The 20504-nt window shown below is 42.5% G+C and overlaps 1 protein-coding gene across 1 annotated transcript in view; it reads right to left on the bottom strand.

Moving 5' to 3' along the window:
- Positions 1 to 8335: 8335 nt before the first annotated feature.
- Positions 8336 to 20504, bottom strand: part of flrt1a (fibronectin leucine rich transmembrane protein 1a) — a 46627-nt gene continuing 34458 nt past the window's right edge. Inside the window, exon 3 of the mRNA XM_030438873.1 lies at positions 8336 to 13111. Coding sequence (XP_030294733.1) covers positions 10976 to 13033 — 2058 coding nt within the window. The 5' untranslated portion in view covers positions 13034 to 13111 and the 3' untranslated portion in view covers positions 8336 to 10975. The remainder of the gene's footprint in view (positions 13112 to 20504) is intronic.

Below are 20504 nucleotides of genomic sequence, written 5' to 3'. Positions count from 1 at the left end.
ACTGCTGGCCGTTTCTGCCTCTGAAACATTGCTGACTAACAGCTTGAGCCCATTTTTAGCAGATCCGTCACCGTTTCTCATGGCTGAAAAGGAAGAACAGTGATGGATGCTATTGATCCACTGCTGTTAGAACCTCTGGGGGACGGAGACTGAATGCAGATCTTTGATGGCTGTGATCTGTGAACTCTCGGGGCCGTTGTAATGTCCAGCAGCTGTCTGAGAGCTACAGAGCCGTCTGTGGTATCTGATTCAACTGCACTTAGATCGCACTTGACCTTTCAATGTCAGAGCCAAGTCAACAAACACTAAAGACTGTCATAATAAAACCGTGTACACTTGCTTGGATGTTAAATGTCCTCCGCTCCTTCACGAATGCGGAGTCAACGCCAAACTGTTTAGCACAGTCGATGACGATGTTCTGATCCGTGTAATGGATACGTTCAGTCAGTGTGAAGGGAGATGAACCGTTAAAGTGATGTGTCAGTACCACCTACCTTTGAGGTGTTTGATCAGAATGGCTTTGTCAACAATATCAGAGCGCCGCTCGAGTCTCGAATGATTAAACTCGAGCGCTGCACCGGATCTGTCGTGGAGAGAGAATAACTCTTGATGTTAAGATGAGCAGTCACTGTGAATTTGTCACAACAATTTCTCTGACTCGTGGCCTGGTATCAGCTCATCCACTGAGATTTCTCAAAGATGAAACTGCCGAAAGACAAACCGACCTGAGAGCCACGAGACGGAGCAGATTTAGATCACACTGAACAGGACGGGTTTTCAAAAAGTGGGCCAGTGGCTCAAGAGTTGTTCTTAATTTACTGATTCAAATAAAGGCCTTGAAAATGAAGAGTGTTGCCCTCTTTTAGATATCCTGTTGGGTGTTCATCTTATGAGGTTGTTATTCTATTGCCAACATCTTAAACACCCACTCCTTTCATTGTTATATCTGAATATATATATATCCTTCTTCTTCTGCAAAACACTTACTTTCACTTGTTCTGAACAAACTCTGTAGTGGTAAACCAGGCCAGAAGCTGGCAGGTATTATCGGAGCAATTTGTTAGATACGACCAGAATTTTATGTTAACCAGCTAGCCCCAAGTCTCAGAATACCACTTTGTACCGGCAAGAGAAGGTCCAATAACCCCCGTAGCTTCAGCTATCAGTATATACCAGATGTTAGCGTGATACATTAATAAAATAAGATCACAAAATGTCATTTCCATTCTAAAATTAATAATACAACCGTACACCAGCTTAGTTTCCTTGTTAACTCATTCGAAAACACACTTCAATTAAACAGGAATAGGCTGTAAATCACCTCTGTAACCTCCTCAAGGATCTCCTCCTCCTCAGAGACCACTGGAGGTTAGCTAGCATATTATATGTGAGGTCAAGGGCTATAACATTTACAGTCGTCGCTCTGGGATGCCTCTGTCATTGGCAGATATATATAATTTGTTTCAGATATTCTGTCGATACAAATTGTAAATTGTGATGATGTGGCTCTGTGGCTCTTCCTGAGGTTTCTTCCATCTTTTATTTCCTCCCGGTTAAAAGGTTTTGTTTTTTTTCCTCACTCTAATCGAGGGTTCAGTGTACAAATTGTAAAGCCCACCGAGGCAATATGATCGTGATTTTGGGCTATATAAATAAATATAGAGTTGATTGGTTGTTGTGGTCCGTCTCGAAAAGTACTGATGTAATCCTCCAGATTGAAATTTGTTTTATTGTCTCATTTTAATGAGGGTGATGCGTTCTGCCTGCCAACCACGAAAGCTGGCGATCAGACTCGCAGCTTTAAAGAGTTTTATCAGCGCTGAACTTTGAATTTCAAGTCAGTTTTTTATAATAAAAATGGTGATTTGAACAAAACAAGCGCATCCTGTTGACGGAACAAAATTAACTTTTCCATCCGTCCCACAGCACATATTTTAATCACATAGCAACGAGACGTCCTTTTCTAGGAAACATTTTTTTCTCCCTTCAGCAGGCTGTCCAACAAAGGACGGGTGTGATCACTCAGAGGCAGCCATTTACAACTACACCGAATGAAATACGATTAGACAAAATGATTCTTTCCTGATAACAGCCGAGTAGGCAAGCTATTTCTTATTTCATGTATTTATTTTTACTCAAAATTCATTTTTTAAAAACCTGTCTGACTGAAAACTGAAATCACAATCACATGCTGGATTGGCAGCGTGGAAGATTTGATGATAACACTGATGAGCACAATCTGCCCAGAAACACATTCCAGCACCATCGTTTATATGTGCTCTCAATTATTTCATATCCCGACCAAGTTTGAGCATGAAACACACACTAACACACACTAACACACACACACACACACACACACCACCTGTCCACAAAGAGGGTCCAAGCTGCACAAACACTGCCAGCATGCACATAAGCTTTTTTTTCTTAATGGTATTAGTTTTTATTAAATGACTCCTGTGGAATGTATTTACTATCCGAGCACATCCAGATCCACCGTGTCAGTAATATCCCCCCCCTCCTGATCTAATTGTAAAACAGCAAGACTAAATTGGTTTACAAAACGTAATTTTATTCCAGTCTGGAGCAGCACCTCAGTAATTTGAGCCACATCACGGTGATTACTACCACTTCAGAATAAATAGCGCACTTCATACAGATGTCAGGGAGCCTACTGTAGATTTGTGCTGCACAAACTCTTCCTTTGGTAACGTTATGCTTCAAACCGCTGTCTGAGAGAAGCGCTCCCACCCACACACACAAACACCGTCTCCATTATTTCTCTCCCACTTTAACTCGTCAGGAAAAAAAAAAGAATGCAAGCTATTTTAGCAAATCAAGAGGAGACGACAGCACGAAGGTTAAAGCTTCAAGAGTCCTTGAAACAGGCAAGAAATTTCAAGGATTAAATTACTTTTCACAGGTCACATTGTATTTATTGTTAATAGTTTACTGTCTGTTTTTGTTAAAGAGTATTTAACATTTTTAATCCTTCAGAAAGACAGATAATCATTAGCTAGCTAGACACACGCTTGTGTTTTTACACCCGGTGTTTGACAGAGCTTCCAAAAATGAAAGTGTAATGTGAAAGCGAGCGGTAAAGCTCTGACCACGTTGCTGGACGAGGGATTTAAATCACGAATGAGACAGAAGGTGGACTGGTTCTACTGTTATATTACTGTAAGGTGTATATGCAGAGCTTTTTAGGTAGTCAGTCAGCTAATCCTACGGGACTTTCTAAACAATCAATAATGTTAAATACGCTATGTACTAACACGAAATGTGAACAGCTTTCTGGCTGTCTTAGGGAACGAACATGTTCAGAACACTTTAAAGGGATATTCCGGTGTAAGTTTAATCCATGGTCTAACACACCGTGAAACTGTGTTAGACTCCTTCTCGAGAGATTAAGTTAGCAGAACGCTAATTTACGGAGTTTTATCAACCTCAGAAACGACAGCACGACAACAATACACTGCAGTAAATGGATCCAAATATAAACCGCCACCAAAAAGCCACAAATAATGCTCAGAACAGCACCAAACTTCAGCAACAGTACAAATGGGTTCTCAGCACATAGTCCGGGGCATCTAACCTCCGCTAGCTTAGCTGGATTTCTATTGGGAAGCTAAAAACAGATTTCAACTCTCCTCCATCAGCTTCCGGGTCGGGGAAGTCCCGACGCGACGATTACCGAGTGCGGTTAGAAATGCTCAATTCCGTTCTTTTCCCTGTCCGCTCTCGATAATAACTGTTATAAACTGGCAGCTAAGACACATATGAACTTTGATTGCTTTTCCATGGAGTCATAATCATACATTTTCATCCATGAGCCGCGGAACTCTACTGCACTCGGTAATCGACTCTTCGGGACTTCCCGTCAACAGGAAGCTGCTGCAGAAGAGTGGTAAATGTAGTCAGCTTTTCAGTAGAAATCCAGCTAAGCTAGCGGAGGTTAGATGCCCCGGACTATGTGCTGAGACCCTATTTGTACTGTTGCTGTAGTTTGGTGCTGTTCTGAGCATTATTTTTATTTATTTTTTTTTTTTTTTAAAGATTTTTTTGGCATAGACACCTTTATTAAGCAGTAGACAGATAGGAAATATGGGAGAGAAAGGGGGATGTGACATGCAGCAAAGGACCTCCAGCCGGAATCGAACCGGGGTCGGCTGCGTTTATGGTATGCGCTCTAACCACTCGACCACCTACGCGCCCGTTCGGAGCATTATTTGTGGCTTTTTGGTGGCGGTTTATATTTGGATCCATTTACTGCAGTGTATTGTTGTCGTGCGGTCGTTTCTGAGGTTGATAAAACTCCGTAAATTAGCGGTCTGCTAACTTGATCTCTCGAGAGGGAGTCTAACACAGTTTCACGGTGTGTTAGACCATGGATTAAATTTACACCGGAATATCCCTTTAAACAAAAACAAACAGTAAACTATGATCAATGCAAAGTGAAGTATTTGAACTAAGTTACACAGAAAAAGCACTGAGATAACTATAGAAAAATTGAGCATTGATGCAAAAGGACGTGCAGTTAATAAAGCGGAAATACGTCATGACATAACAAATTAAATTTCATAATCAGACCTCAGTTAAGGTCAGGAGCAGCTCTGTGGTTCCAGTATTCTTGCCGCGGTCACACCAGTGAGCTCCAGCTAACAAGCTCAGCTCCATCTCTCTGGGAGGAGGATTATGTCTGACTCCCAATCTCCAGTTGTGTCCTTTCCCTTGTTTGTACATCACAGTGCATGGTCAGTGTCAAGAGTGAGACAGCGAGTCCAAGAGAGAAACGATTCGGGCTTTTCTTGCGTCGTCGTCATGACAGGCCTTTACTCCTGTACCACAACACAACCAGCTTGATGCAGCGTGTACGGAATTTTCTCCGGCTTTGTATCTTTTATGTACCTCTCCGTGCACAATCACCTACAGAGTTACAGATGGTATTTTTGCCAGCATGGACTGTTTTCCTCTGTTTGTACCGCAGGGCTTTGAGCTCTTCGATTGGATTTTGTGACTACAGATGAAACAACGAGAGGAAAGGAAAAGGTCTTAAACTGATATTCGTTAATGAGTTGCAGCTACTTCTTTGGGGTCTAGGATAAGTCCACTGTGACTGCTCAGAAAAGAAAACTTAATAACGTCTTTGGGATTTTCCCTGCAGGGTGCCACCAATACAGTTTGTCTCTACTTTTAGCAATTGTGTTGTGAATGTGGCCGTTGCAGGCTCCTCGGGATCTTCGGGGATCCGACAAGGCGTTCCTTCCAAAAATTCATGCATAACATTACGCTTATCCAAGATGATCAGTCTGCCAGCTTATCAACCCTTAACTGTTGAAATCTTGGAAAAACATTATTAAACCATCTGCGTTAGAAAACCACGCAGGCCCATCTGCTGCGAGACTCTGAAACAACTCGCACTGCCAACATCTTCCCGATCTCTTTCTCTGCAATATCCGTCCTTTGGCCTCATTTCCAATATTGTATTTCACATATTTCATTCTTTACTTGCTGCACGATGAGATTTACAGGCGGCGGTATTAAATCGTCCTCGAAGCGAGGCAAGGAATAGGTTACTGCCCACCCTCCAGGCGACAGTTATTTAAGTTGTGATCCGACTGACCATGACAATAGGATACTCTTTCATCCCTGTTTGCACAAAAGGTGCTTGAGACGAGGAGTTTACTGTCAAGCACTATCAGAGACATATGTACTGCTGGCAGTGAGGCTTATCGTATTATCACGAAGCCATAGAGGACTTTCCTTCAGTCAAGGGGTGCAATTGGCAAAGAATGATCGCTCTTGACCATCTACCAGTTTACATCCTCCACATCTTCACACTAGGGTTCAATCCCATTCCCAATTTTTCACCCCTGCAACTCAATTTGTGCCCCCATGTCCCTCAGAACAGAGTTACAAAGGTCGATGGTTGAAATCTCCCCCGTAAAAAATGGGACAACTCTTCAAGACCCTTATAAGTTATCAGCTGTGACCGGCCGCTCTCTTCAGCTGTGTTGACTTTTCTTACATAAATGTGGCCATCCTGATATTATAAATAACAAACAATACACTCAGCTCACTCATATAGCTTCAGTATGGGGTGCTGGATCCATTTTGTAGTGACTAAACAAAAGGAAAATAAAGGACATTTCATTCACAAATTCACAGTATCGATCAAGTCTTTAAACAAAAGAGATCACTGCTTCATTATCTGGCCACTAGCATTAGCAACCTAGCTCCTAGCCTAGCCTAGTACTGATATTAGAAGAGCAGTTCCGAGTGAAGCTGCTGGACTTGAGGGGACATGTAGCCCGATACCGACACCCTTACCCTAGTCTTCAAGCAAAGTGCTAAAGGAGGGGTGTTTTGAAATGTGGCCTGATAGTTGGATGTAATGCCACTCATTTCTGAAAATAGACGCAGGGAAACCAGAGAAAACGTCCTTTGAGATCCACCTGTTCTACACTTTTGGCACCTTCATTACTGACCAAATTGATTCATGTGCTTTTTCATCCTAGCAACCTTTTTCTTCAACCATACCTGACCAAGAGCTGAAAGGAGGCGCTGGAGAAGTAAAGAGATAATGAGGTGCTGGCTGGACTCAGCAGCTCCGGTATGTTGAGGTGAGGATAATCCAGTCGACTTCTGCGAGGGAAGTTCAGCTGCTCGCAGTACTTTACAACACCACACTCTAATGAGCATAGACAGAAAAAGAATGGCGTTTCAGTTTCAGCTCTGTGGTCATCAAATGTGTGATGACAAGTTGTGTTAAAGAAGGAAAACGAGACGAAACCAAACGATGGTTGCATGGTAACAAACGGAGGCTGTCTTCCTTTTGGAGTTTCTTCATTTTGTACTTCAAGTTAACAGTTGGTGGTTGTCTTGAGTGTGTAATCAGTCCAACACCCAGTATAATACCACTGTTCAGACCACAGACGTTGGGAGTAAGCTCTCCTCTAACGCAGCCAAACACAACAGCCCTGTGGAAACACAAAAGGCTGCCAGTTGGATTCTGAATCACTACTCAATCAATTTTCACTGTTTACAAGCAAAGGAGTTAAATGCGAGGCGTTGCTTCTGTGTCCACAGCTTGTAATAATGTAATCAACAAATTTAACTTTTTTTTGGGGGGGAGAGGGTGCCACGTTCACAACAAGCTAGTGGGCATATATCTTAATCCACTGTTAATCTGCAAGGATTTGTATTTTGGTTTAATGAAAGAGTAACTTAACGCCTGAAAGAAAAATCCTCTCACCTCGCTGCAGTGATGTAGATGTGAACTCAAGTGTGCATCAGTACAAAATATGACATCAGTCCACTTAGTGAAGCCGGATGTGGTTAGAGCATTAGCGATGTGTGATACCAAATAAAAAACAAGCTGGTAACACTGATACCAAAACGGTACCGATACTACAAAAGCTTAATAAAATGTCATTTCACAAGAGATCTATTATGCCTTTTCTTTTTATAAAAAGCTCTTGTGCATGTAAAACACCTTAAAAAAGTCAAAGTCAAGGTTCTCATTAAGATTCTCCTCTCTCCCACAGAAAACACTGCTCCTAAAACGCCTCATCAGTAGCCCCACCTTTAAGTCTGTGACTTTGTGACATCACACTATGTCGTCATGTCACACATTTGCATAATATGTTGCTAGTTGATTTCGAACAGATGCTCTGTTGTCGTTAGCAGTGCAGGATCAGGCATGTGTGAGCTGACCAATCAGAGCAGACTGTGTTTTTCGGGAGGGCGGTCCTTAAAGAGACAGGAGCGTTTTAGACAGAGGGGGAATACAGAGCTTCAACACTGGACAGTACATTATTTTATTATTATGTGGGTCTTTTTATGCTTTTATTTGCTAGGATAGCGATTTGGACTTGAACCAAGGCCACGCCCTCGCTTCTCTGTACCTGGAAAAAGCTTTCCACTGCCAAAAGACTCAGCGAATAAAGTCTGTTCAGCCCGAGCAGCACTTTACTTCCCCTCTTCTTCAGACTGCTGCTGAATTACCTCATCATATTCTTTGTTGTGATTAAATCTCAAGATGCTTAACAAGGTTTGTGTTGCTGCCACAGAACCTCATAGTTCCACCACACACATCACAAACAGAGTTGTTGTTCTGAGAACTGAAAAAAGCTCCACACATGTCTGCATCAGCCATCGACATTGTCAACTATCCTGACAGTGGTGCTGTACTCCATAGAGCCATAGTTTGCATGTGTTTATGACACAGCAGAACTCCCTATCAAGTGGGTCATATTCAGATTAGATCCTGGTGATAGTGTAATTACTTACTACTGTGTCCCTGTTGATGAGAGAAACAAATTAACCCAAATGATTCAGTTTAGATATCAATCTTTTAATGTGAAAATCAATACTAGAACAGAAATGTTTTGATTTGTAAGTATCAATATTTCCACATCGATCTGCACACCATCAGCAGGCATCATTCAGTCTTTCAAGTGGCTGTGTCAGAAGTGTATCCAGCTGTAGCTCAGGCACAGACCTCAACTTGACTGACTTTTCAACCCAGCACAGGCAGATTAGACTACTTCATCTTAAGTATCTTGATGAAGATGCTCATTTGGAAGCCTGAGCTCCATCTGAGCTCGTATCCAAGTGTCTGGCCCCAGGAAGTGGTCTGCACTGTTTATTCCAGTGCTACTCAGGACATTCATCAGATGAAAACAATATATACGTCTTTCGCTTTAACGCTGGTTTCTTGGGATGGATTTTATCCACCCCATACCAAAACTTCTATGAGTTATAAAAAAATACTCTCCTCCGGCATGAGGTGAAATGAGAGGTTGCAGTAATAACAAGATTATAAAACTTTTTATTGATCCCCTCTGAAGATGAATTCATAAAGCAAATTCCACACATATCTCAGGTTCACATTTTTTTTTTTTTTTTTTACGCAAAGTTATGGCACCATTACTTTCTATAATTTCACCGGAAAAAATATTCATGTGGCTGTGGCCATGGTTTTATTTATACAAATGATGAGGAAGTACGTGTCTTGAATCGACCCACTGTAAAACAGTAATTACACTATATCAACATTCCCCAAAAACAGAATTAACCAGGCCAGTAAGATGTTGTTTTTCTAAGCCAGTGATTTCGGGTGCAAGATAAAATATACATTCCACTGACTTATTGTCTGCAGCCAGTGTAAAATTCTAGCGGGCAGAACAGTCAAGGAAGCACGATTGGTTTCCCCTTTGGAAGCAACACAGTGGTAAACAACTGATGGACAATATTAAACCCAAGGGGAGAAGCTGAGTATGACAAACAGATTTATGCATGGGTGAACTCCACTGTGCCAGAGCCATCAATTCTGTATCCTTCTCGGTGCCTGGAGATGTTTCTCTACCCGCCGTCTCCCCGCCTGTCATTACATTTATCCCTGCTCTCTGCTAAGTGCTAATACATTTACACTTTTAGTGCTGCTCAGTAATAAAAGAGGTGGAATGAGTTGAGGCCCTTTACCATTTCTAAAACAAACATCAATGAACTCACCTCACTGAGTAGTCACATCACCCCCCAAACTCCCCCACAAGTCCATCCACCCTCCCACAGCTTGGCTGCTGCTCCACAGTGCAGGTCAACAGTGTTGCGGTTTGAGTCTCCTCGGTTTTCACTCACAGTTCTCGCCCCCCAACTTTGAGGTTCACTAACAAGAGTCTGCCTCACTCATGAGGTTCCACATTGGTATTTTTGTCCAGTCTGGATTCTCTGTGAACGCCGTCGTCGTATTAAGATAGTGGAGGAAACACAAAAAGTTACCAACTGAAGTAACACATTTAGCACACAAATGGAAGGTGAGGGATTGAGGATGATCTCTTCTGTCTCAGTCGACTGACATGCTAGTCTTTGGGTGGGGTCTAATTTTTTCAGATGACATTTTATAAACAGTCTCACTCAAGGATTCACTCTGCTGCATTTAAGAAAACATGAACCTGGAGACAGCCATCGGGATATTTTTCTTCACGTCTCGTATTTTCGTTGTTTAGATGAAACAAATCCTTCATCAAAGCTGGGATTCATCAGTAATGACAAAAAAAGAGGGTGAAAATAAGACAAAAAGCAATTTTAGCAGAGACAGAAAACATCACATAAGGAACAAAATAAATAAATAAAGAGAGCTGTGCAGGATTTGATCACTAAACAAACCACTGATAAAAATAGCAAAGCATTTTTCAAACACAGCCCAGTCGGTATCGGAGTAAATTATCTACACACTCGTGCTGCATCTCGTCTGATGCAGCACTACAATACTGCTCTCAGGTGAATGATCTCCAGAGGTATAACCAAGGCCGACCTGCCCTGATAAGATCTTCACCCTGCCGACTACTGAATAAGGTAATAACAAGCCTACTTTAAGACATGTGGTTATTGGGTCGTTTGAAATAGAACAATTCACAGCTTTACAAAGCCCTTTCCTTGGATAGCTGGTAGGGCACATCAATATAGTTGAGGCATTTGGAACAATGAGTTGAAAAGACTACATACTGTGTATGACCGGTGAGCAGGAATACAAAAAAAATGTCAGTTTCTTATTATTTCTTAATCCATTTTAAATTGACTGCTGTGGCTCCCGTGTGTGAAAGAGGAACTCTACCTGCACCTACGCTAAGCCTGACCTTTCTGCAGTGTATACATTCTTTGCTTACATGTCACAGGGAAAGAGCAGAAAAGAAAACATACACAGGCCATTACTAAGATGGTAAAGAAACAGTCAGCTGTGCATTTACACCTGGGGCACTGGCTGCTGCTTTCTGCAGTGAACTGTTCCCACACGGTTTCAGTTCCACTTAATCACATACAGTTCTCTCAGTGCAGTGAACAGCAGGTCATTTGGAATGGGAGACCAGAAGAAGAAGGCACAGAGGGGTGCTCCAGAAGTGTCCATGCGAAGGGAAATTGTGCATCTATACAGTTTACCAACAACACTGTGAACAGGATCTGGTACAGTACATCATGTGTAACAGTAGTCTATATCTGGGATTCCTCCTTCTCTATAACCACGGTTGGTGCCATGTCCTGCATTGGAAACATGGTCGGCACCTTTGTACAGGCCAGTGCCATTAGAGGGGAATATGGTATGAATGATGTAATCCTCTCGTAGTGGTTTAGGCTGCATTGGCTGGCAAGCCGCCATAGGCGTCATCTGGAAGCCCGGTCCGCGGATCTCCAAGATAGTATTGTCCTTCTTGGTGCCTGACTCGATATAATCATCATAGGTCTTGCTTTTTCGGGAGCTGCTGCGGGTATAGTGGTCACGGGGACACAAATGCCCAGTCCTATGTCCATACCAACAAAAGATGCCAAAAATGAGAGCCAAAGATACTATGGCAGAAGCCCCACCAATAATTCCTGCCAAGGGCAACACTGTCATCTGCTTTGAGTCTTCCTTCTCCTCCTCCTCTAACGGGCTGATATCTGTCGTTTCAGCTTTTGCACACACCAGAGCTTCATCAGAGTCAGCATCTCCAGAAATTGGTCCTTTGCTTTCTGAACTGGTAGGGAGGGGCATCATGCAGATGATGTAGCTGGAGCGTGGTTGCAGGGAGGTAAGCAAGTATTCTCTGCGGTCACCCCGGACCAGAGTCTCTGTGATTGACCCCATGGCGTTCCCTGTGCCCAGTCGCAGCCAACTCAGCCTGAAGGAGGAGCTTGGCTGGGCCACGCTCCAGGTGACACGGACACTGTTGTGAGAGAGGGGCTTCACGTTGAGGGCCAGGCTCTTCCCCACACCGCTGCTGCTCAGAGTGTAGTCTAAACCAGAGTCAGGAAGCCCCAGGCCAGGTCGCTTTGAGCGGAGGGTGAAGAGAGATCCCTGTGGAGGGGTTTGAGTGGTAGAGCTATCAACTCCACCTCCACCTGCTTTGTCTCTGGTCCCCGCTGTCCTCACAACCTCACATTCCTCCATCTCGCTTGTGAGGTCTGTCAAAGGCATGTCTCGCACCCTGTCAGGCCCATGGCAGGTTAGACCTCTCACAGTGATGGAGTTACCACGGGCCTGCAGCCAGTCGTACAGCCAGCGCAGATTGCAGCCGCAGTGCCAAGGATTGCCTCGCACCAGCAGCTGACCGAGGCTGTCCAGGTCTTTGAACAGTCCCCTCGGCAGGGTGGTCAGGTTGTTCCCTGACAGGTCCAGCCTCTGCAGCCGGCGCATGCCATCCAAGGAACCACGTGGCATATGAGTCAGGGCATTGTCCTGTAGAGACAGTCGCTGCAGATGGGCACTGGGCAGGTTGACAGGTGGGGTCTGGAGGGAGTTGCGGACAAGGGACAACTCGGTCAAGTTGGAAAGGCGGGAAAATGTGTCATCAGCAATGCGCTGGTTTGCCAGAAGGTTCCCATCCAGGACAAGACATCTAAGTGAGGCAAGGCCTCGGAAGGCATGGGTCGGGATTGTGGAGATTCGGTTGTCATCCAAACGTAGTTCTTCCAGTGAGGCAGGCAGTCCTGAGGGGATACTAGACAGGTGATTGCGTGAAAGGAAAAGTAGGCGCAACCTTGGATTGTCAGCGAAGGCCTGGTCCTCAATACTGACAGTGGAAATAGAATTGTCATCCAAGTGGAGCTTCTCTAACAAGGGCATCCGAGCCAGTGCACTACGGGGAATAGTGCGTATGTTGTTGTCTTGCAAATGCAGTTCACGAACGGAAGGTGGCAGGTGCAGGGGGAATTCATCCAATTCATTGTCATAGAGGTAGACCACACGGACGGCGAGGTGGTGCTCTAAGGAGGTGGGCAAACCCGGGTTGTTTATCTGGTTATTCTGAAGGTAGAGGACAGACGCCGTAGGAGGCAGTGAAGGGATGGAGCTCAGGCCACGATCATTACAGTAGATAAAGTCCTCATCGCACCTGCATACAGATGGGCATATCATGTCCCTGTCCCCGATGTACCCTTGTATCGTGGCTGCAGCAAACTGAAGCATGCCCGCACGTAGTGTCAGGCAAAGAAACAGCAGAAAGAGCCGAGCCCGCAGTTTAGCCACACCTACAGGTGCCATTATGGTGAACATTAGCACTGTCTCTCTTTTTCCAGGTCTGTGTGTAATCCTCAAACTGCTGCGGTGGGCTGCAATCCTGTGACCTCCACCCTGAGAAATAAAGAGAAAATCACAGTCAGCACTGATGCACAAATGACTTAGTTATTGGTCACATGTCATGAGACAACCCAGGTGGTTTTAGTGAAATTTTATGAGCTCAGTTTCACACTTTAACTGCGTTGTCTTGTGTCTATAATGCAGTGATCTCATTATCATCAGGAAGAAGTGCACACAGGGATTCATCTGTGAGAATCCCAATCACAGCTTCTTAAATTCTCCATCAATTCCAAGCCAAAGAGACGCAAAGAGTCAGAGGTGATTACAGTCATCCAAGATTGGAGACAGTTATAACACTGAACTTCAGTGTGTCCTGGACTGAATGTTCAAAGCAGAGTGAATATTTAGTCCTAAAGCCACGCTGGAATTGACAAATCCAATCCTACACTTAGAATTAAGCCTTGTGAAGTCTTGAGAATACTCTCCACCTATAAATTATTTAAGAGATCTTGAGAGGCTCCATAACTCCTTCAGGAGTTGCCGGCAGATGGCTGCATTAGCCAGACAGAGCTGAAGATACTTTTCATTATCAAGAAGGAACATTGTTTACAAAGAACATGTTTCAGCTCAGAGAAATCGTCTCCAGGAGCTAAATTTTCATCAGGCAGCCAAGATGGCACTGGACACTATAAAACTTCATTAAAATTTCTATTTCATGTCTTGTTAAGGTTTAACCAAATGCAAATTAATGGAAAGACGTCATCTGCAGCAGGATTAACTATTTGTAGTCACCACAGTTGTGCTGCAGGAGGCTACAGACTCAGAACTTGATTGGCATCGCAATTAGCTGTTTTTACTGATTAAGCATCGGATGTCATAACAGCAGGTTGATAATTGACTGCAGGGATTTGGAAACTGGTTAATTGCAACACAGTGACAACTTGAGCCCATCACAGTCTTCGGTAACCAGGGCCATTAGTCAAACTGTTAAGGCCCACACAGCAGCGAGCGCAGTCGGACTGTAGTATTGATTTTCTCACAAATCCGAGGTGATCTGCCAGAGCCAGTCGGCTTTCATGCAGATTACAGGACTCCCAGGAGTGAAAGTTAGACAGCAGGATAATTAACCAAAATAAATGACAACTCTGCCGGGAGTTCAGTTTGCTGAATGTATATTTCCAAACATTAATCGTTCGGCCTGTGTGCACATTCATTACCGGAATATTGAAAGTTTTGTTGACAAACTTTGTTGACATTTCACTCATTACCTCCATAAAGGTTTGTTTATCAGTAGGATTACTTATATTTCTTCAATATGCAAATTTAAATTTGACTCGAGTAAACATTTCTTCCCTGTGACGACTGCTTTTGATAACAAGCTGCCATGTCGATGATATTATTTCACTCTAAGCATTTGATATTTGTACATTGGTATGATTCTCATAAATCATAAATACATGAAGTTTGTGAAATGTTTATAATTTAGAGGAACATTATAAATGCACAGCTGAGATGAGATGATGAGGCTTCAGATTTTCACAAGCATATGTTCACATAATAGTACTGAAAATACATCTGGACAGGAACTGTGGTTTTGCTTCCAGATTTGCATATCATAGAAGAGTGGACGATTAGCTTTGGCTGAAGTCTGCCCTCTCTGAGGACTCTTCTGGTTTTCAAGTATGATAAATCACCATTTGAAGTACTAATTGACACCGGAGAAATGGAGGATTTATTACCACATATTGGCACAAATTCTTCAGCTTGTGTTGATTTGATTGTGATTTTATCTTGATCCTTTTCACCATTATTAGATCGGACTTCAGGAACATACGATCCATTTATGTCGGCTACAAAAACCCCTCTGCACAACAAAACCTCTGTTGTGACGACTCACATCGACTCTCGTTAACTTCACTACCTGTTTTTTATTTTGTACCTTCACGAATTCCAGTTTGTTTGACTTGCTGCCGTCGTTCCGTTTCCTGCCAGTTGCATTCATCACCTTCAATCAGCCCTTTCACGACTTGTTCAGCAACTGTTTGGTGGATTGTCTTAGTTTCTCTTTGTAGGTTAACATTCCTGCCATACAGTATTTGTTTCCCGGTGTATGACCTCAGCCTCTCTGGACTTTGATTACTGCCACATCCACTGTTAGTTTGTTGGTTCAGACCGTCTTCTGGTTGTTGTTTCTGTGTATTATTTCAAGGTACTGAGTAAACAGTTTTGGACTTAATTCAGTGTTTTCTTGTGATCTTTGCACTTGCATTTGTTTTTTTGCAGCTCTGGCCATCACAGAATATAATGATGTCTGAAAATGTCCGTATATACTTCCATATACAGTGTACAAACACAATCTACCAAAATATAAACTTTATGGCTGTTAGTAATGACCATCGGGTACTTAACACTAAAAAATAATGTGTGTAGACTTCACTAATCTCACATTTAAGGTCCCTTTCCCATTATATCTTTCCCTCTATCCGCTGTTCATTTGTTTCTACATTTAAAACCATGACAAGTTTATTATTATTACAGAAATCTACATGTAAGATTTGTATCAATCATGCTGACAATCTGTTCCCCCACGATTAATATATATGTCTTCCTGGGATATCATCTTCAGATTAATAGCTTCAGTGGAGAACAAATGCATCATAGCTCCATTATTAAGAATGTCACCATTCGTCACCGCATTATTTTCGAGTTCATGCCTTATTTTAGATTGATCGTTCCAACTAAAACATCCGGTTCGTGTGTCTGTTTCTACCGACGACCTCTCGACACAGTGAAGTGGTGTCAGCGCACTTCAGCTGAAGACCTGAAGACCTGAAGAGTAAAAAAAAAAAAAATCAATCCTGATATTGAAAAGCTGATATTGTTTAAACGCTTTGCAATTTGACATGAATTCATATTGTGAGAGAGAAGAATTGACTCCGTGTCGCGCTGCAGACGAGGTTTCAGTGCATGCTGGCTTGTGAGGCTGAGCAGTGCTAAAGAATGGATGACTTCTGAATCCCAGGAGCATCGGCAGAGTGTCTGAACACTGGGGTATTTGGGTCAGCCCTTTTATAAAAAAAAAAAAAACAAGATAGATGTGGTGTGAGATTGAAGTGGTGCACAGAGCCAGAGGGATTAATGGAGCATATTGAGCTGTGATTCTCTGGATTAAGCAGGTTCTACAAAGAATGGCGGACGGTCATTTCAGGGGGTTTTTTCGCCTCATGGATGCTCATTTTTTTACTTTTTTCTTCTAGTAGATAATGATGCAAAAGCACAAAGAGCTGCTCTTTTGTGTCCGTGCGTGTGAATGTTTCTGCCCCGCACATTCTGGAGTGTGTTTGTCTACCCATGCACGATCCAACCGCAAAAACATTAACCTATATGGGGGACAATCTATATGGGCACAGTCTACATTTCAGTTATCTGTGGAGGGGCGAGGAGGGGGAGGGATGTGGGGTAATGTGTTTCGCCAGACTGCCGGCCGCCTCGGGCAGAGAACTGTACACAAAACAACCCCCAATCTAATACTGGAACCCAAGACTGGATCGATTTACATACAAAACAGAGAGTGACAGAAAGCAGCTTTGAGCGAGACCTCTGACTCCCATCTCCCCCATTAAGACCCCCGCAGAGGGACAGGACTGGGAAATCTGGAAAAACGGATTTTGCGATGACCGAAGGGGTTGCTGATGTATCAGGAAATCCACTTTACTGATGGCAGGGAAAAGATAATAGCGGGCCACAGCTTATCTTACGTGCCATGTCCATGGATCGCATTTTAGATGTAACGATTGGCCGCCAGGAAAAAAGGGGTGAAAGGATGACACGAAACATGATGATGTGGCGATGACAGGAATATATCGAGGGATCTGAGATAAAAAATAAATAAATAAATGAAATGAGAGAGGCTGTAAAAGCACGGACTATTTATTTGTTTAATCGCAGAGGTTGCCGGGAGACCATGTTCTTTGCAATAATGTACCGTAATCTTCAAGAGATCAAAAAATATAAGACTTTAATCCGCAAAAAGAAGCAAACAAGACACAAATACGCACACTGAAAAATTCCACTCTCCACACTTTGTTACTTTCACAGATGAAAATCATCTTCATTGTCACTTGTGTGCAAATGTAAACAAGACGCGTCTCTCACATGATGTTCAAGTGATTTGAATGAAGCCATCTACGTATATTCATCGCCGCACATTGTCTCCCACTCGATGACTCCCCGCGTACGTGGCTCATAATGAATTATAATTGCAAATTATTTGATGTGCAGGAGCATAACCGTCCTTTAAAAACCATCTTCTCTTCTCTGAAATCACACCATGTAGATATGCTATAGAGGAGCACTGTACGAAATGTGAAAAAGCTTTAATGACTGATGGATTCTTCCCTCGATTTTTTTCTTGGTTTATGCACCAATTCGCTGGCTTGAAGGAGTGATTGGATTTGCACTCAGGAGATTTTCATCCGAGCTGCTGACACAAGACCCGGGGTGTTATGCGGTGCATATAAAGATTTATGTTTCCTGATGAAAATGAAGTTCTTATTGTTTGTCATATAGTCTATATCAGCGCTCGCATGACAAAATATATTTTCTCTGTTGTGTTGCGACGAAGTATGAAAGCAAACGAACCGTCCGCCGAGCTTAAATTCTTCAGAGATTCAATTAAATTCCTTTTTAAATGAATTAAACTGACTGCAAAACATTTAACTTGAACTGGGCCAATGGGGAAACACTTTCCATGAAGCTATAAATGGATTATAACTCATTCAGAACATACTTATAATGCACCTGTAGTGCTGCTTAATCAAGCGTACTCATTAATCACAATCAGAAGTCACAAGGACAGATACTGTATACAGTATGTTTATCTTTATTCTAATAGTTTTTATTCCAAATGTTATTTTATTCTCTACAATATCTCATAGTATTGTCTCTTTTTTTAAGATTTTCTCTCAGGGGGGATCAATAAACAAACATATTATCTTATTCTAACACTGCTGTCTATACACACACATACTAATAATGTCTTATAGTGAATCTGTAATTAAAGGAACTCAAATATTCAGATTGCTTTATAACAGTAAGGAACATTATATTCATTTCATTACGACTTACAAGCTCAACAAGTATCAATACTTCTTTTCTCATAGTCGACACACACGATATCACATTATAATCACGATTATAAAGCGAAACAATGTGATTATAGGTTATTGAAAGTGGCCGTTGGGTGATGTAAATCACGTAATAAAAATCCCTGAGATGTGATGAAGTAAAAGCTGGTTATGAGTCACTATAAATGATCATTGTTTGCTTTGAGTAAAGTGAAAAAAATAAGAATACAGCACATAAAATGCTGTAAAATGTATTTATTAACAGATATTATCATACAATCCACTGTAATACTGTTTATAATCTATTATAGACATCATAAGTATTAATGAGTTCTCGTAACTATGGTTACACGGTGCTATAAGTGCATTATAACACATTAAAAGTACATTAATAATGTGTTATAGACACCGGCTTCATAGAAAATCCTACCAAGTTATTTGATAAATATAAATATGGAAAGAAAAAGTGTCAATGAAACAAAATAAAGCACATGGTAGAAATTTCAGACCCTAAAATTACCGCTTCATATCGCGCTATGTTGTAGCTTTTAAAGTGAGCTGTAATAGAGACGCTGCAGCAGCTATAGAGTGCTTGACATAACTCACAGTTGGGGATGTACCATTATCCCGAGGGTTTTTGTTTGCCGGTGGGTGTGCAGCTCACCGGGCCCTGAAGTGACTTGATATATAGCTCTACAGCAGTCTGACATGTTTTATTTTTACAGCACTATAATACGTTCTGTCGTGCCACCGGTCTAATTCCCCCCGTCCTCTCTCCACTGCAGCTGCTGCGGCCTCTGCATCCTCTCCGGCTCAGTGTTTTTCTGCACACAGCGAGATTACAGGTAAATCCTTTCAGCATTAACAAAGAGGGGCCGCAGCTCCCTCTCAGCGGTACGCTCCGAGCGTTGTGGGCGAGGGTAAGAACAAATCTCACATGATGCGGGGAGGGTTATGTTCCAAATGTACTGCATGCTCAACCCCCGATCAATAGTGTAATCCAGCAGGTAGCTCAAGGAAAACATCTTGATTGAATTGAACTGCATAATTTTGCCGCTAAGTTTTGAGGCAATATGTTTTGCTTGAAAATCATCTAATTTCAAAAGTATTAACCTGAGTAACAGATTTTAAAGCCATGTAAGCATTAGAAGGAAATAGATGAAAATATGTGCTTCATTCACACGGCGGCCATTTTCCTCCAATGTGATGATGTAATGCAGGTGTGTTCCAGGTTGTTTAAGTTGCATAAACGTAGATAATCTCTGGTCTGCTGCGCTAACACAAGCCGTTCTCATCAGACTGAATGGACACCATGTACTTTATAATTCAAATCTATGGAAATATCCCAACAACTATCAGGTTACAGTTTTATATCCGTCCAATACATTCATCTATGATCAAATACTCGCTAACAATTTGCCATCAGCTGTACTTTAATGTTAGCATGCTAACGTGCTGAAACATTACAACATACCTGCTCAATATCAAGTGTGTTTGCTTTAGCTTGCTCTTGTTAGCATGAAGCTGCTAGCACGGCTGTGGACTCTTATTTTTTTTTTTTCACTGGACTAGTTTGAAAAACTCGACTGCCTCTGCTTGTGAATCAACAATACGACTGACCTCGCCTACATGCCGCTGGATGTTATCTGTGGAGCCATGTAAAATAAAAGTTTTGATATTAAATGGGAGGTTCGCCGTGCTGCCACATCGGTGGATGATACGGTGAGATAGCGCGGGCCTGGCAGACTCGCGGGGAACAAACTTTAGAAGTGTCAGTCTGTGTCGGCGCTCATAATCCAGTCTTTGATCAGCTTCTCGCTGGCTTCCCGAAATCTCTTTCACTGCCTTTAATGTTGCTGTTTTTTCTAGTAATGCCGGTTCTACATGAAATAGAGGAAGCAGTTTATTCTCCGGAAGAGTCTAGTCTCTCTCCGTTTTGAGAAAAACACACTTGATCATTTTAAACGGGGACTCATGAAGGCAAATTTATCTCCTGCCTTTAAGTCAAAGAGTCAGGCTGTGGTAGTCACGCCTCAGCTGGGACTCTGATTGGATTTTTTTTTATTTGCAAGAGACAACGAGAGAGAGAGAGAGAGAGAGAGAAAGGAGGAGGTTGGTTAGCTTAATTGGTTAAACTTGAATTCAAGGCTGACGAGTTGCAGTAACAGACGCGGGGCTGTGGGCGGCCCGGGGCGGCTGAGTCACACGACAGCACTGTGCTTTCAGGGTGAAAATTAACCTTCACATCAGGAAAAAAAGCAAAACAGAAAAGATAACATCAATGAAAAACCTCCCCGACACCTTCACGGGGTTGTCAGGTT

The sequence above is a fragment of the Sparus aurata genome, chromosome 13 (assembly GCF_900880675.1).
Source record: "Sparus aurata chromosome 13, fSpaAur1.1, whole genome shotgun sequence".
In the NCBI taxonomy this organism is placed as follows: domain Eukaryota; kingdom Metazoa; phylum Chordata; class Actinopteri; order Spariformes; family Sparidae; genus Sparus; species Sparus aurata.
Note: the sequence above shows the minus strand (reverse complement) of the source record. Positions and strands in the feature narration are given on the sequence as shown.